Here is an 18,887-nt window from a genome sequence, read left to right as displayed (position 1 = left end):
TTGGCAAAAAAAGTGTTGAAGTTGCGCGACTGTATATATTAGACTGTGGTTGTACTATAGATTCTTAACACGGCACACTAGGAGGGCTCCACCGGATGCAATAGAGAAGCTCAGATATTCTAATACCTTTCGTAATGAAATAATGACGAAACTATGAAGTAGCTGTGTTAACAGTTATACTGTTATACACGACGTATGTAGTGATTATTAATAAGGAATTTACACACGACTTATAAACGAGCTATTCATTGTATAAGTATAAGACAGTTAAACGTCTGTGTATATAGAGTTTTTATTAGTAAGACCGTAAATACTGTATCTCACTTTGAATGATCGGGTTTTGAACTGGGGAAAACAACAGGATATAAGTTCCTATAAATAAATCTCAAGTTTACATGTTCAATTAGAAAGCTATATAATGTCTTACGAAGTGTTATCAATGTCGTTTCGAATACTACATTTGTGCGAGATCGTGCGTATTTGCTTGCTTTCCGCACAAAACCAATACGCGGTAAGTGTGAAATACCACATTCAGTATTCCCAACGGAACACATAACAATTTCCCTCTTCTTACCGCTTAAGCGCGACATTCATTTTACTGCTTTAGGCTTTTAACATATTATTTTTAGAGACGTTGAACATAGTAGTAATTATAAATTGGAAACTTACCACTGCAATTTCACCTAAATTGCACTGTTAATTATTGTTTTTAAATATTTGTAAAAATTAAGTAAACTCTACTACTCCACAAAAGTTATTGCATTCCTGATGCAAGTAACATTAAGGAAGCCGTGAAAAATTCAACAAGATTCCAGATGCCGATGTTATTACTGCAATATGTTATATAAATAATATTGTTAAAATATTAAAATGGAAAAATAAATCATTACATAACCTTACCGTTTGTTTTAAGTTCGCATTTATAGACTGGGGGGGGGGGGAAAGACAGACGTATATCACGGCCTGCTGGAGTATAGTAAATACAGAAAACATTTTATAGCAACAATGTTGAAGAAAGATATTTTGGTTTTCCGAAGTTGCCGCCATTAAACAGAAACCAATATGGAGATTTCATTGCAACTAATTAGAAATTCGTCTTTCAGGTATGTAATAAACGATCTTCGCACAAAATAATGTACGATACACGAGCGGTATGTTTGTTTTCATGTTCTCGGAAATTAAAAAAGCTCAACTACGTTTCGCTTTTTCAATCTTTTCCTCGAACATGAAAACGTCAACATACCGCTCTTGTAACGTATATTACTATTATCTAGTAATGATGTTTCGGAATTATATCAAGGAAAGGAAGTTTAACGTCTTGATAGTGAGCCACTATTGTCTCTGTTAAAAATTGTTTTGACACGCTTGATTAGGCGAGCGCTGAATGTATTCGAATGAGCGCGTTTCCATCAGGAGTCGGGTCGACCGGCAGAGCAGAGACTGGTATGACCACTCCAACTCCCTCAAGTTCACCTTGGTTCCTTGGAATAGCCAGCCACAAAACAAACCACAGTTAGCTATCATTTTCAGCGGCACGAGCTGCATGGGTAGTTATCTTGATCTGTTCACCCCCGCCCCTCCCTCCCCCTCCCCTCCGCCCGCAAGGAACAGCACTGCACCGCACTCTCAGTGACTGCAGGAACACAAGGCTCTGCTCACGCATTACGAACAAGTAGTGAATACACCGTCAAATCCATCATCTGCACGGGTCGGGATCCTCTCTAACCACGTGATCTCCACGTGGACCATTGCTGCCACCAGCTCAGAGGTTGGTACTATGGCTTCGCTATTGTTGTTTCGTGGCTTCTAATCGAACATCTTACATCGATATATTAGCTCTGGATATTGTTTGTGTTGAATAATTACAACAGATATCAGATTATATCTAGAATTTTCTAATGTAAGACACTTAGCAACCTTATGTCTTTCATGGTCGTTTCATTAGCGCCTTTTCATCACTGTTTCATTGAAATTATTGTTCTTCTTTCTTCAACACGAGCGCTAATGAATATTCCATATTTTTTAATTATTTATAACGTAGATTATCACTTTAAGATCTTGAAGTTCAGTACATTACGTGTTTGACTGGCTAGTTGTATGATTTACGTTCGCACGGCCGCACTACTTATTTGCGTAAGTTAATTCTGTAAGTTATAGGACTACTGTACATTGATTTACCTCCACCGGTGGGATTAATGAAAGCATTATTTTATTACTCTTTGCATATTATCGACTTTCTTCTTATAGTGTTTCAATTACATTTCAATGTAGAAGCGTGCGTTTGTCTAATTTCTTTCCCTACATTCGGAATATTTAAATGAATATCTCTTAAGATTTAATTTAATGATGTGTATACAATCATATACTATTTATAGCGAATAATAATAATAATAATAATAATAATAATAATAATAATAATAATAATTTATTGCCAGAACAAAGATACATATTGATTTCTTTTATACAGGGACATCATTTTATTTTTACTTCAATTTTTATTGTACCTGAGTTTTTTAATGTACTATACTCCCATCCCTTCTACGTTCCAACTGTCCTGCACACAGAACCAAGACCGCAGTGAGTTAGTGAGTATAGTATGTTTCAGAAATATGTTCGCGTTTTCCACTTGACGGATAGCAGATAGCATGTCTAAATAATTTTATCTGTGCGGGTCGGGCAGAAGTGAAGATTGAATTTACAGTACGTAAGGTACTCTTTTATAGAGTAGGTACAGAATTATTTCAACATGAGTTACTAGTACGGAGGACGAAACTGGTAATGACTGGAATTAGATACAATAGTCTATCGTGCGATAATGTGCAGAAAAGAACTGAAGCCTGTACCGAAATGAACGGCCACCATTTAAAAAAAAATGTGTTTAAATATCCATATTACTCGTATGATTATATTTTTCAATTTAACTTAATTTTCTATGTTGTATGCTAATGTGCTGTAGGCAGTATAATATACACTGCTTAATGAATACGTCCGCATGGATAGCTCAGTTCGTGAGTAAAAACACTTATTGTTAATACAGTTCTGTATTTTTGATTAAACAAAAACCTAATTAATATTATCAAACTCAAAATTGCGATATTTCCTAGTTTACGTAAGTGGATGAACTACTTTTCTTCCCTCCTATACCTAGTAAAGTGATTTGTTTGTATTTTACGCCAGTATAATCGAATTCCAGTAGTGGAAGGGGGTAGCAAACGGTGTTCCGGTTCTTGATCCGTTAATTCAAAGGTATAGCCAGGTTAATATTAAAAATGTTAGTAAAAATAAAATGATGTCCCTGTATAAGAACTCTCTAGCACTCCCAGAAAGAGTAAGTTACATACTCGTGCTCAGGGGATATTCCACATACAGTATGTTAATGTTAAGACATTTTATTGAATAACAGAGTAAAAGTAATAAAAGAAAAAAGAAGAAGAAGAAAACACATCGCAATATTTAACTTTAAATTTTCTCTGTAAACAGCAATTTTAATCGATTTTTTTTAAATAACGAGCATTAGCAAATTGTATGTTTGGGAATCTATCTATTATGATGTTATAAAGCCTTGGACCGAAGTTGCTACTGTGATTATATGCTACAGTTGTACATTTAGGAACTGTCAAGCATATGTTGTCTGATCTTTTGGTTTTATATTTATGTGAATATAAATTAACTATGTTTCGGTTTTTATGTACGAAATTCAGTAATACATTGTTATAAATTTGATGGAAGTCAAATTTTTTAAATTCTGAATACAGCAGCTCTGAAGGATAATCCAGAGGTTTATTAAGGCATATTTTTATTATTATTTTCTGTAGCAATTATTGACATGAGGGAGGTGCTATAAGCACTACCCCATCCTATAATGCCGTATTGTAATATAGGCTAGCTTGTACTAATGCGATATATATGGTATGGTAGTAATAAAGATACAGTAATAATAATAATAATAATAATAATAATAATAATAATAACATTTTTATAATAAAATTCTTCTTACTAAGGCTTAAAAATGTAGCAGAAATGGAATATTATGCAGCAGAGTAAGAAGGTGGTGTATACGGAAGACTTTTTCTTTTATCAATTTTCTTGTATCAAGGGAAAACATAATTTTAGCATAAATACTTTATATACTAACGCGGATACGTGATAAATTCTTAGCAAAGAAATGGAAGTTTAATTTCCTCAGACAGGGACTGGGTCTTTTTCCTATTTCCATGTATTTCAGGGGGACCTAACGCTATAGCCTACAAACAGTATGAGAGGGAGCATGCATCAATTATAGTATAGGCCTATGTAAATATTGGAATTTGGTTGCAAATCCTCCCAAGTACGTATTAGGAAATAGAGCAAGAAAATTCGTTACTTGAAGTGATCAGATGTTTACAATTCATTAAGCAGAGTCTGATGTTTAGAAATAAACTTTTAATGTAGAATTTAATGACATCGTCAAGTAAAATTATTTTATCCAATTAGATTATGTAATGTGGAATTTACACCACTAATAATGTTGTGAACACATTCATTACGCAACTAATTAGATAATGGTACTGCTATTACCTAACTTGGAACATCAAACTTCAAATTTTTTTATATTCCACTTCATATCTTACACGGGATTTCGATGGTACTAAACATAAAGAATTTGCAGCATTTTCAATATCTGAACTCTCGTTTGAACTCATTTTAACAATATTTATTTATTTCTCCTAGTACTGCTGTTCTTCTGTTATAACTGAAACCTGTCGTGTTCAAAATAATAAAACAAACATAAACGAATCACTGCTTGCAGAAAAACTAATAATAATACAATTGACTTTTCACAAAAGACGTGTTCAAAATTAATAAAAGTAATATAATTACTTTTATTAAAATATTTTTTATATGAAATTGGATAGAACGTTGTAGGACATACTTATTGTAACTTCATATTACAATATTCGACTGGTTGTCAAACTCGGTCTGTGGCCTCATTTTACAACTTTTCAATCTTGTATTGTAATATATATGAAACGTTACGATACTCAGATCGTAAATAGATGTTAAAAGTTATTAAAATATTTCTTTTTTATTATTTTTTTTACTCAACGGGAATATCAACTGCCGAGGGTATTCAGCATTTCTAGACCAAATTCCTTTGAACTAGTAAATAGAAAAATGTCGTGGTTTATTTTGAAATAACACTCCCGGTGTTAGGTTCATTCTTCCACCCATCTCAGCAAATATTTAAATTATATTTGAGAACGTCATAATCTTGAATACAGCTCATTAATCTCTTATTAAGCAGAAAAGTGATCGATAATGCCCAAGTTTGAAAAAGATGGGTTTAAAATGCCAACGCGAAAAATTCCTCGATATGTACTGTATATAGAGTGATTCAGAAGGGTTAGTCAAATCTTCGGAAGCCTAACTATCCATGGCCCTAGGTAAAGGCTTTTGGAATGGGGACTAATGTCCATCCGATACAACTTGCGACGGTGTAGTCCGAAGCACTGCTACGTCTACAATTTTTGGATTACGTAAAAATCACACAGTGCTGAAATAATTACATATTACTTCTTTTATTTAATTATTACTCACGCAAAATATCACAGTTTGTTTGCAATAGCTTCAACAATGTTATGTCATGCAGAATGTCCGGATTCGAGTTCCGGTCAAGCCTGGGAGGTTTTATTTAAAAATAACTTACATTGTGACACTTGTGGTCAGATTTGGAATTTTTCTCGGGGTTCTCCCGTTTTCCCATATTAGGCATCTACATCATTTTGTAAATAGGCCTATTTCTCCCTTCCGTCACTATTCCATAGCATTCCCCGAAATCCGGCTGGCGACGCATGGAGAAGGCAGGCTAGGGACGAGAGGTTTTGTCTGCTCGAAACCTAGACATGCAGCGAACCTTAGTGGAGTCAGCCGGTGTGAGTTTGGGAATGCGTCTATCTTGAAGGTTAGCGAAATAGATCTTAAATGTCGCAGTGTTGGGTTGTAGTAGTAGTAATAATAATAATAATAATAATAATAATAATAATAATAATAATAATAACAACAATAATAACAATAATAATAATAATGATGATTTATTTTAGCTGGCAGAGTTAAGGCCGTAAGGCCTTCTCTTCCACTCAACCAGCAAAAAGTATACATACATGTGTATGAACTTACAAAGAATTCAACAATTTGATTTAGATAAGAGTTATATGTACACAAGAGTTATTTACGAATTAAACAACAAAATACTATGAACTATTAATTAAACACTGAAATGCAAAATATGTAGCAGAATTAAGCTAAAATACATAGAATGTTAATATATTTCAAATAACGTTAGATAATAGAAAGAGATTATTATGAGACAATTTTGAAAATACAACACTATCAGGATGCATGTCTAAAGGAAGGAGTAACAATGTAGACAGTGATAGTTTTAAGTCAGTATGATTGGAGTGAAATGCTAAGAAGTTTCAAGTTCCCACTCTCGAAATTACATTATATTCAATCATATTAAAGGTTGTAACGCTGATCATATCAACAATGTTATATGAAACTGAACATAACTTACGACACACAACTTCCGAGCGCAAAAGATTAAGGGGATACGGAATTGCCTTTCTTGTCAATGTTAAATTTTGTATTCCGTGAGGAACACTTTTTCTTGAAAACTGTTGAAGCTAGACAGCTCATTGCTTAAAACTGATTTATGCCTAAAACAGTTGTCCAAGAAACCCCAAAACCGAGGCTATTTGGACACTTAATAATTTTTTGTTTACATTTGAGAAAGATATATTCCAATTTTTATATCAGCTATGTAATATTGTAGGCCAAGTAGGTGCAGTGTATTTTTTAACCGTCCTATATTTTACATCGAAAGTTGTGCTAAAATGATGTCCAAGTATGTATGTATGTATTTATTTACACTGCAAGTGGGCAAGCACCCGGTGGCAGTGGTATATACAATATTAACAATACACAATAAAATGATAAGCAATACACAATAAAATTTACAATACACAATACAATTTTACACACAATACAATTTAACACAATAATAAAACATAAATAAAATACCTAATTTTACAACACAACCTACATAATTATGTATAGGCCCTACATAAGTTTCAATAGTCTTTCACTTTACTCTCATCTCATTCCCTGTAGTGGCACTATGACGCATTTCACTGACACTTTAGCACACATTTCACTGACACTCTGTAACACATTTCACTGACACTATAGAACACATTTCATTGACGCTATAAATTATCACTGATCGGAACTGTTCACTGCACTGTAAAACCATAACTTCACTGACTCACCTCGCTTCACTGATACAACAGTTCAAATAAGTCAAATAATTACATCCTTATGCATACTTATAAACAGAACTACATTTAAACTAAACATTTCTAGTCTAAGGCCCTCTTATACGCTAGTTTTAAATAATTTACAATTCAAACCAAGGAAGTAAACTCGTCAGCCTAGATAAATACATGTCACCTTAAAAAAAATTAAATGTTGAATGTCACCTTAATTTTAATTTTCACTTTATATACAACTTTTTAAATTATTCTTGAATCTCCTTAAGGAAGGACAGCCCTCAAAGACCGCTGCAGGTAGGTCATTCCAATCATTTATAGTTCTATTTAAAAATGAGAATTTACCTACATCCGTTTTCTGTTTCCTACATTTGATTTTAAAATCATGATCGTTCCTACCATAGTACGTTGGCTTTTCTAACCGAGCCGTTATGTCTACCCATGCTTTCTGACCTAGATGTGCTCTATACAATGATGTTATTCTAGTTTTCCTACGTCTGTTTTCCAAAGTTTCCCATTTAAGTTCTTTTATCGTATCGTTTCCATCTTCTCTTTTACCTTTAACAAATTTCGCTGCCCTATACTGGATTCTTTCTAAGGATTTTATCTGGTATATTCTATAGGGATCCCAACATGTAGTTCGTATTCCATTAACGGTCGTACTAACGTTAGATATGCTATTTCCCTCGATTTGGGGCTAGCCTTTCTCAAGATTCTCATAATAAAGTGAAGTGCCCTCCATGCTTTACCCGTAACATTATCAACATGCTCTCCCCAAGAAAGTTTGGAGTTTAAATACACTCCTAGGTATTTACAACATTGTTCTTGCCCCACTTCACGGTAAATGTTATAAATTTATTCTTCTGTATGTGCAGGGATATTTTTAAGGTCTCTTCCCTTGAAGGATAAAATTATTATACTTACAAACTTACTTAAAAAAAGGCTTTTAAGGAACCCGAAGTTTCATTGCCGCCCTCATAAAAGCCCGCCATCGGTCCCTATTCTGTGCAAGGTTAATTCACTCTCTATCATCATATCCCACTTCCCTCAAATCCATTTTAATATTATCCTCCCATCTACGTCTCGGCCTCCCCAAAGGTCTTTTTCCCTCCGGCCTCCCAACTAACACTCTATATGCATTTCTGGATTCGCTCATACGTGCTACATGTTCTGCCCATCTAAAACGTCTGGATTTAATGTTTTCAACTATGTCAGGTGAAGAATACAATGCGTGCAGTTCTGCGTTGTGTAACTTTCTCCATTCTCCTATAACTTCATCCCTCTTAGCACCAAATATTTTCCTAAGGACCTTATTCTCAAAAACTGTTAATCTCTGTTCCTCTCTCAATGTGAGAGTCCAAGTTTCACAATAATACAGAACAACCGGTAATATAACTGTTTTATAAATTCTAACTTTGAGATTTTTAACAGCAGACTAGATGCCAAAAGTTCTCAACCGAATAATAACACGCATTTCCCATACTTATTCTGCGTTTAATTTCTTCCCGACTGTCATTTATTTGTTAATGTTGCTCCAGGATATTTGAATTTTTCCACCTCTTCGAAGGATAAATCTCCAATTTTTATCTTTCCATTTCGTACGAGACATAATCATATACTTTGTATTTTCGGGATTTACTTCCAAACCTATCGTTTTACTTGCTTGAAGTAAAATTTCCGTGTTTCCTCTAATCGTTTGTGGATTTTCTCCTAACATATTTAACATATGTAACCCGTTCAATTCCAAACCCTGTCTGTTATCCTGAACTTTCCTAATAGCATATTCTAGAGCGAAGTTAAAAGTAGAGATGATAGTGCATCTCCTTGCTTTAGCCCGCAGTGAATTGGAAAAGCATCAGATAAAATTTGGCCTATACGGATTCTGCTGTGAGTTGCACTGAGACACATTTTAATTAATCGAATTAGTTTCTTGGGAATACCAAATTCAGTAAGAATATTATATGAAACTTCTCTCTTTACCGAGTCATATGCCTTTTTGAAATCTATGAATAACTGATGTACTTTATCCTTATACTCTAATTTTTTCTCCAATATCTGTCGAGTACAAGAATCTGATCAATAGTCGATTTCATAATAATAATATTAATAATAATAATAATAATAATAATAATAATAGCAAAATGTAGATGTGTTTAGTTACATGTAATTCCAAGAGTTAAACAATTACAATTTAGTATTAGATAAGACAATTTATGTCAAAGAAATATTTCATAATGAAGTACAAATTGGTATAACAAATCTGTAGTGCTCGGGAAAAGTGGCACAAGTCAATAATATTAATTTTACGGGAGAAGGAAAAAGCTGTCTTCACAATGGTTTATGTCGATTTGATTTTCTTCTGTATTCATTATTGTAATGGGAGAAATACTTATATCTCTTTTCCCAAGCGAGCAGATGTTCCGTAAGTTGTCAATAAACTACTAAACATTTTTTTTTGTGGAAATTGACTTAAGCCACTTTTCTCAAGCATTGCAGAAATTAGAATCATATTCCACAAAAGTTATATTTCATCGTTATTGCTGCAATAACTCCTATGTGCAAAATATAATGTTTTTCAATGGGAAGGAAAAAAACACATTCATTCATCCTATGGTAGCCGTACATAGGAGACTGTGAATTCTTAAATTTTCGAAACGAAGAAATATAATTACATATAGGAGATTTTATTATTTGCTGTATCACTATTTAAGTTATTTAATAGAGCAAAATCTGAAAATCGATAAATATGTCACATAGGAGTTATTGCAGGACCAACGACGATGTAAAGAAAGATCATATTATTTTAGAAACGAAAAGTTGTCTTGTGACAATCGGCTTTTAAAAGTATTCAATGCCTGACAGTCGCTTTATACACTATTTACAAAATAAGTAGGCTGTAGTATTATGAAATAAAATACCTTTCATTACAATAGATAACTCTACATAATAGTGTAAATAATGTTAGATTATTATAAGCCTACATTCTTTATCATAGTGTAAATAATAACAATAGCGTATTCTAGTGTACCTAGTATAAATAATATAAATTGTAAATATAAGTGTAATTGTTAAAGTGGTCTATGTTTTATTCTGCCCAACTTGACCGAAGAGGAGTAGCATGAGTAGACACAAATTAATACTTCTCTTACTACAGCCGTGGCGAAAATGTGTTCGTGCGCCGAGCCACTGTGTAACCTGCAACTTGCATAGCACCTATGGAGGGAGGCGTACGCCCGAAGGGGAAGTGAAGCAACTGTCTGATTTATTGACGGATTTTCATTTTCCTTACGTCAAGCACTTAAATATAATTTTATACAATATAAGTTTACAAACTAATGTTTAGTACGTCTAACGAAGAAAAAAATGAATAAGAAAACATAGGACACATTATAACAACCTAAAATTAACTGTCTTGAATGTCTCTGCGACAGAGTTTCAAAATCAGGAATTATGTTACTTACTGCCAGTCATAGTTGATCAGGAATGTATTTGTCAGTCAGTCGTGATATAAACTTGGTTTTTACTATTTTCATTGTTGAAAATAAATTTTTACAAACGTAAGTTGTAGCGAACATGGCTTCAACAGAGGAAGTAAAAGAACGAAGCTTCGGATATTTATTTTTTGGCAAAGATTTGAAAAGTTCAACATTTGTCAAGTCCTTTCCTCTAGCTTTCATTTAACATCACATTGTACATCTGTGAGATTAAATTGAAGTTCTAACCGCATTATTCATACATCTGCTAAAAAAGATCGACGCACAGAGACATCATCAACAACAACAACACTTAACCTTCTAATGTTTCATGAGTGACATATAGTATACAGTAATGCCGTTTTATGTTTTACAACCGTTTTCTTCGTAATACTTGTGAACAAATCATACATTTAATATTTTCACCATATTCGCAGCAAAAAAGTGTCCTCCCATCCTACTTGAAACTTTCGTTTTTGTAGAGGTACATGGTTTCGAGAGAGACATTCCGGCGATACGCCACTCGCAGGTCAGAGAAAAATACAAATGGAACGGAGTTTGACTCCAGTGAGTGAGAGGGTGGGGGTTGGGGAAGGTAGAAAGCAAGAGAAATGCACAGCTATCACTGCGAGCCACAATGTGCTCGTGAGTCACATTTTCGCCACAGCTGTCTTACTACATGCACTCTTCCGCTACAGTGAAAACTCCAGTAATACTTAACCTTGTAGTCTCCTTGGACCAAGTACCTACGGCCCCTAATTATTGCACTCTTAACATAGTCGTATGAAGAATATTTGTATGGAACGTGAAAGCGAGACAGAACATGTCAGCTAACAAGGACAGATTTATTGTATATGCGCAGTCTATTATAAACAGTCACGAAGCTCAATACATAGTAAATATGCATCCATAGATAGTTACTGACCACTACGATGGCTACTATCTCCTCATTACCAGAGTCCGTGGATATACCAGAGTAGCGCAATCACCGAGTCGGCCGTCATTGTTAGTCCTTTTTTAACACGCTAGGGATAGGAATATTTAAAGTAAAACTCAGATATTTTTAATTTGAATGGCAAAAAACTTCTCAAGGATCTTCTTACATTATAGAACATTATTGTCAGTCAACATGCTAATGTAAAAAAAGAACTTCATTTAATAATTATAATAGCATAAATACACATTTAAGTGTTCAATACTCTCCTTCATAAACGTATCAGTTGTAGGTATTACAACAACAAGAACTTAATAAATTGCAAGTAACAAATTAAAACAACAATGTTTCAAATAAAATAACAATACATCCAAACATTTGCAACTACATTCCTCGTGCGAACTCTCCGGCTTCCGCATATAAGGGGACACTATACTGAAATTTCGCGAAGTTCATTAGTATTAAGAGTTCACAACAGCGAAATCCATAACTACCATACTTACGAAGATAGATTCATCAAACTTTTATCACTGATGTATCTGCTTAATAGTGACAAATGTACAAAATTGCATCCGCCTATGATACGTGGTTTGCATTTTATTAATTATTTTATTAAAATATTGAACCGCTTTATATAAAAAGGCGCTTGCACTACAATTGACATTATTCTTAAGTGATTTTTACTTAATCAAAGCTTACTATAGGGTTTGCTGTAAAATTAATCAGTAAATTACTAGAATTTTTATTATAAAAAATAAAAAATTAATAGCCATAAAATTTCCTAGTAACTTACCCATTCGCTGTACAGAAAATTCCAATAGTAATGTTTGTTCCAATGTATATAAAGAATATTATAAGTGAATATCAATTAAAAATAATGTAAATTGTGACGCATGGGACTTTTTGTATAAAGCAATACAATATTATTCTATTAAGTTATTAATAAAATGCAAACCACTTATTATAGAGAGACGAAATTTTATACATGTGTTATTACTAACCAGATATACTACTGATAAACATTTTGTGAATTTAGCTTTAAAAATATGGAAGTTAGTAATTTCAGTATAATGTCCCCAAGGATACACTGACGTGAGGTTTTGTCATTTTTGGTCAAAAAATCGTTTCTTTGTTTTATCTTCAAAAATTCATTTTTGGTCTAAAGATGCCCTCTGCCAGTTTTCATGACATACGACCGGTCTATCATCTGTTTAGGGTCACATTTTTAAAAGGCTGCGGGCTCTGACTGTTAATTTAAATGTTCCGTCCACGCCCTCCACTGTGAATTCTGCGACCATTTTGGAAATTACGCTCTATTTCATACATTATTTATTATATTAGATTTCCGATTGAGCCAGTGTAGCTTCTCGACTTCTCGAAATATTTCTTCATAGAATCCAACAGGTGTTAGGCCTACTTCAAAGGCTGCTTTCCTTTAAAAACATTCAGTTACAAAGGAGAGCACAACTCTTGTCTAAAGGAAAATTCCGCTTGTTGCTAATAGCCATAACAACGTGTTTTCCATGCTTGGTTTCTGTTTGTGATACAAGAAATATTTTCAAGTTTCTAACAGTTTAATTGTTAGTGTTATAATAGTGTCTATAGTGATTTGTTAATAATATTGATCTATTATAGTGTTCTCATAAGTTTACATAGTTTTTTTAGTCACCTTTGTTTACTAGTATAGGTTATGTGTACAGCGTGGTAGTGTATATAAGGGCAAGTTCTGTGTATAATATGCTAGGTCTATAAGTTTCAAAATACCTAGAAAATAAAAAAGACAGAGACATGGTTCATTATTATCATCCAAAGCTTTGAAGTGAATTTTCTCCACTTTAATTTACTGTAAATTTTGCATTGCTAAAAATTCTACTCTTTCTACAGATTTTGTACTACGTGCATGATTTTTTGTAGAGTTTTTTTTAAATTTATTTATTTTATGTCGTTTTAGTTTAGGAAGTCATATCGCGAAAATACATAAACAATTCTTACAGTTTGCATAGAGTTTACTGTATTACAATAATCATTAGAGGTTTTTGAATATGTTCTTAACAAAACTTACTATCAGGATTATACCTAACACTCATATTTTTTGTTGTTGCTGTTGTCTAGTCAAATGTCCGAAGACATGTTCGAACCTCATAAGTGCCATCAATAAGGCATCACTCATGAGACAACTAGGCCAGGACAAAATGGAGTAGGGTGGCCAGTTCCTTTCTCCCTCCAATGCATACTTCGCCGATTAGCTACATAAGTTATTCCACTAATCAGACTTCAGATGCATACCGGTACAAACAATTGTTCTTCCTCTGACACATATCGTCAAGTGAGATGTACTGCCTGATAATATATATGCATATCAGCCAGAATATCAATAAAAGGTATTTTAATACTATTTTTTTACGCTCGAGTTGAATTTTTTTCCTTCTTTTTTTACACTTTTAGTGCATTAAATATTTTTATTTTTTTTTAGTAAAATAAAAGGAAAATTGTATAGTAAGTTTTGATTCTGAAGGTCTGACAAGTATGTAGACAAAAATTCTGGCCATAATAGTAGCAATTTTTGAAAACCTAAATTTACACAATTTAAAATTACAAATTAAAAGTACAAAATTTCAGAGATCTACCTAGAATAGTTTAGAAAATTGAAATTTCACATCAGTCTAACCTTAATAGGGTTTCTAGTTTCTACGGTCTCTGCATTTTCCAATCGAGCCAAACGATACAATCTTGTCTCAAGAATGAATTCAGAACTTCACAAATATATTATGTCATTCTTGCAAATAGCAAATAGGATTAAATTCAGAAATGCTTGATTTGAAAGAGAGAAGATGGTAAAAATTTGGCACTGATCCTAATAGGTACGTGATTTTCATTTGTTTAATGTAGAAATATCATTGCTGAAACAACTTAAATTCTAGATTAATTTTATAAAAATATTTTGGGGCCCAATTTTTTAAAAAATAAATATCAAAATACAGTCATTCATTAATCTCACAATGTATGCTCGCTTAGGTAGCGGATCGTTCCTTTTTATATTTATAGTCAATTCTTTCCTTTTTCCTTATTTCTTTCACCTTGTCACAGAGTAAACAAATGTGCGCTTTTTTCAGTTCTCTGTGAACAGTTCTGAACACAGCAGCATTGCATTTTTTCGCACTTAAATTACATTCTTTCCCTATACACCTGTATACTGCATAGCGCGCGCTGGACTAACAATGGCGGATTTGTCGGCATTTGCCGGCTCAAACGATTGCGGTACTCTGGATATCCACGGACTCTGCTCATTACAGACAATGCGAAATAGTACCGGCACAGTCTCTTGTTCCTAGTACCCTCAAAACTCAAGCTTCGTGACTGTATATACTAGACTGTGGTATAGGCAAGCTTACGTGTGCTTTCTAAAGGCAAGAGTTGGTTTTCTTTCGGCCTCTCATATTCTTTCATGTTTAAAACTTTAAATTTGTTATCTTATCTCAGCAATGAAATTCAGTACTGAATCACTGTGTACAGCTGTATTGACGAGGGTATATTGATTGCAGTTTCGTTCACGATAACAGTAGAGAATACAGGGTGGAAGGTAAGGTAGTACATTAATTGTAGGATTTGATATTAATCGGTTTTCTCTTGCAATTGAGGTTTTCTGTAGCGTATATGGATTTGGCTGAAAGTGTAAATGTAGACTGATTTAAAATTCCTGAAAACGATGGTGAAGTTCTTTCGTTTCGGAATTGGATATTTGTGAAAATACAGCAATTTTAAAAATCTTGATTGCATGCCGTTCTTGCGCGCAGCTTCTCATAACCCACTCGAAGAGAGCACTAGAGGCGAGACAACTATTTTCTTCCATCCCTGTTAGAAATCTAGAAGTGGAATATGTTCACATTTTCATTTGAGACGAAATGGATAATATTTAGGTAAACTCACCTGTTACATACTTACTTAGTGGCTTTTAAGGAACCCGGAGGTTCATTGCCGCCCTCACATAAGCCCGCCATTGGTCCTTATCCTGAGGAAGATTAATCCATTATCTATCATATCCCACCTCCTTCAAATCCATTTTAATATTATCTTTCCGTCTACGTCTCGGCCTCCCCAAAGATCTTTTTCCCTCCGGCCTCGCAACTAACACTCTATATGCATTTATGGATTCACCCATACGTGCTACATGCCCTGCCCATCTCAAACGTCTGGATTTAATGTTCCTAATTATGTCAGGTGAAGAATACAATGCGTGCAGTTCTGTTTTTTGTAACTTCCTGCATTCTCCTGTAACTTCATCCCTTTTAGTCCCAAATATTTTCCTAAGCACCTTATTCTCAAACACCCTTAACATATGTTCCTCTCTCAAAGTGAGAGTCCAAGTTTCACAACCTTAAAGAACAACCGGTAATATAACTGTTTTATAAATTCTAACTTTCAGATTTTTTGACAGCAGACTTGATGATAAAAGCTTCTCAACCGAATAATAACAGGCATTTCCCATGTTTATTCTGTGTTTAATTTCCTCCCGAGTATCATTTATATTTGTTACTGTTGCTCAAAGATATTTGAACTTCTCCACCTCTTCAAAAGATAAATTTCCAATTTTTATATTTCCATTTCGACAGTTGAGGATTTAGCAGAGATATTTGATATGTGTAAAAAAAACTAGGGTTGTGATTAAAAAAGTGCAAGTAAAGTGAAACTGCAGAAGACCGAGAAGTATAGGGGGAGAGAAAGTGTATAAACAGATGTGTAAAATAAAATAGAAGTATTTATAGGAAGTGTGAATAGTGACAATGGATTAGGTGTAAGGAGAATCGTGAGAGAGTGAAAGTGAGCGCAAATAGGAATGAGTGATAATAGTGAGAAAGGGTTAAGTGAAATGAACATGTGTCAGCATAAAAATAGTACTAACATTTGAATGTTGGAACAGTAATTGAATAAAAGGTCAAAGAACAAATAGGCAAATCATTCAATATGATAATTTATAGAGAAAAATTAAAAATTGAGATTTTAGTGAATAGTAGTTAGAGGTAAAGGGGGGTGTGAAAGGAATCTACAATTTAGATATATTAGGATTAATGAACAAATAGAGAATAGCGAATGAAATGTAGGGAAATACTGAAGGGGAGATTGACCAAGTAAAAAAAAAGGTACATAGCTTAATTGAGAGTATGTGTGTAGACGTGTACGGCAAATACTGTGTTATTGTAATAATATGTTAATGGTGGCACCGAATACAGAAATGTGAGGTACACCATTACATGTAAAGAAGTGCTGTGAAATCATATCATATCATATCATATATCATATCATATCATATCATATCATATCATATCATATCATATCATATCATATCATATCATATCATATCATATATATCATATCATATATCATATCATATCATATCATATCATATCATATCATATCATATCATATCATATCATATCATATCATATATTTCCATTTCGAACAATATTCTCGTCACGAGACTTAATCATGTACTTTGTCTTTTCGGGATTTACTTCCAAACCTATCTCTTTACTTGCTTCCAGTAAAATTCCCGTGTTTTCCTATTTTGTTTGTGGATTTTTCCTAACATATTCACGTCATCCGCATAGACAAGAAGGTGATGTAACCCGTTCAATTCCAAACCCTCTCTGTTATCTTGGAGTTTCCTAATGGCATACTCTAGAGCAAAGTTAAAAAGTAAAGTTACATACACACATGATAATGCTGGTTCACCAAGAAATGTTCAGGCATCTTATAATGGCTGCTTCTTCACACTCATGAACACAACAGACGCTATTTCCTACACGCAACTGTGTTTGAAGTAAATTTTTGAAGGAGTTTATTTTTCTTTCTGTATTGTAACCACATTTTTGCCAAGCATATATTGACATGTCTTGGGAGAGCAGAACTAATTGTAAACAAGTGATTGTAACTTTAATATAAAAACTCTGTCGTGAAGGTTAGTATCCGAATGTTTCATAGTACATTTATACCAGGGTTTAAGCAACAGTCGCATTTTGCTACTCGACATCTAAAAATGCAACAAACTTTGAATGTAAATGTTCAAAAATGCGATAACCACATTGGACTTCAGAAACGAAGATGGTAATGGAGAAAATGACATCAGAGATGTGTTTGAACTAATCTGAATTTAAATGAAATGTTAATGGGATAGCCAATGTTGAAACAGGTATTGAGTAATAGATGATCAGGTATTGAATTCAAAGATTTGGTGCAATTCATGTAAGTTAAGTGAACAATTTCTTCTAATTGATTTATATAATTCCATCGCATACTGTAAATTGTGAGCGAGGTTTTAGTTGTATGAATCTTGTAAAAACTGGAAATAGAAACCGCTTTTCATTAAAAAGAGTTAGCACTCTGTTAACAATAAATCTTGAAAGAATTTCTGTGTTTAGAGTGTCCATAAAATAACGTATTTTAATGTGATGTAAATTAAGCGTAATTGATTCTAAACATACTGTACTCTAACCACGAGAAAGTCTCAGGGGAATCAGACGCAGCGGGGTAATGCTGTGAGTGAATGTTGATGTTATAAGATGTAGTAAGGTCACACATGTGGGTACGCGTATCTCTACTGGCTAACTCTCACAACACAAACGATAACACTGATATACACATACTTATACTACCCTAATTACAAATTAGATCACTGTTAATTTCCTGGTCTTTTAATCCCTCCATACAGGAAATAACATATGCAGGATAGCGCATGGTTTTTAAACTGACGTTATAACGGTAATATTATCTATAGTAGTCTACGTCCGCTCAAATGAGAGCCACTTGCACCTACCTTGAGCGGGAGGCGTCAGGTGTTTTAGTCTTGAAGCACGCGGCTGGTTGTTGGTACGCCAGCGCTGTTGACAGATCTAAGTCGGTGCTCCGAGAACAAGTTCATATAGTATTTGGTTTCAGACGAGCTCGGAAGTATAATACAGTTAGCTCAGAACGAGGCAGAGGACAGTAAATTTATATTGTGGCTTTTGTGTTCCATATAATATAAATAAAAAATAAAATTGCTTCGACGTCAAACTTCTCAATGCAATGCGTAATAAAACACAAGCTACCCAATATGAGTTTCCGTATCAAAGAAATGCTTTAATGGAACTATTACATTGAATGGGGTTTAAATATAAAATTCATGGATCTCAACCA

At 33.7% G+C, this 18,887-nt stretch overlaps 1 protein-coding gene across 1 annotated transcript in view; it reads left to right on the top strand.

Annotated features, from left to right (window-relative positions):
- Positions 1-1,279: 1,279 nt before the first annotated feature.
- LOC138707744 (uncharacterized) overlaps positions 1,280-18,887 on the top strand; it is a 527,149-nt gene continuing 509,541 nt past the window's right edge. The window contains exons 1-2 of the mRNA XM_069837609.1: positions 1,280-1,324; positions 1,640-1,768. Of these exons, the coding sequence (XP_069693710.1) occupies positions 1,280-1,324; positions 1,640-1,768 (174 nt within the window). The remainder of the gene's footprint in view (positions 1,325-1,639; positions 1,769-18,887) is intronic.

This window comes from Periplaneta americana, chromosome 10, assembly GCF_040183065.1.
Source record: "Periplaneta americana isolate PAMFEO1 chromosome 10, P.americana_PAMFEO1_priV1, whole genome shotgun sequence".
NCBI lineage: Eukaryota > Metazoa > Arthropoda > Insecta > Blattodea > Blattidae > Periplaneta > Periplaneta americana.
Note: the sequence above shows the minus strand (reverse complement) of the source record. Positions and strands in the feature narration are given on the sequence as shown.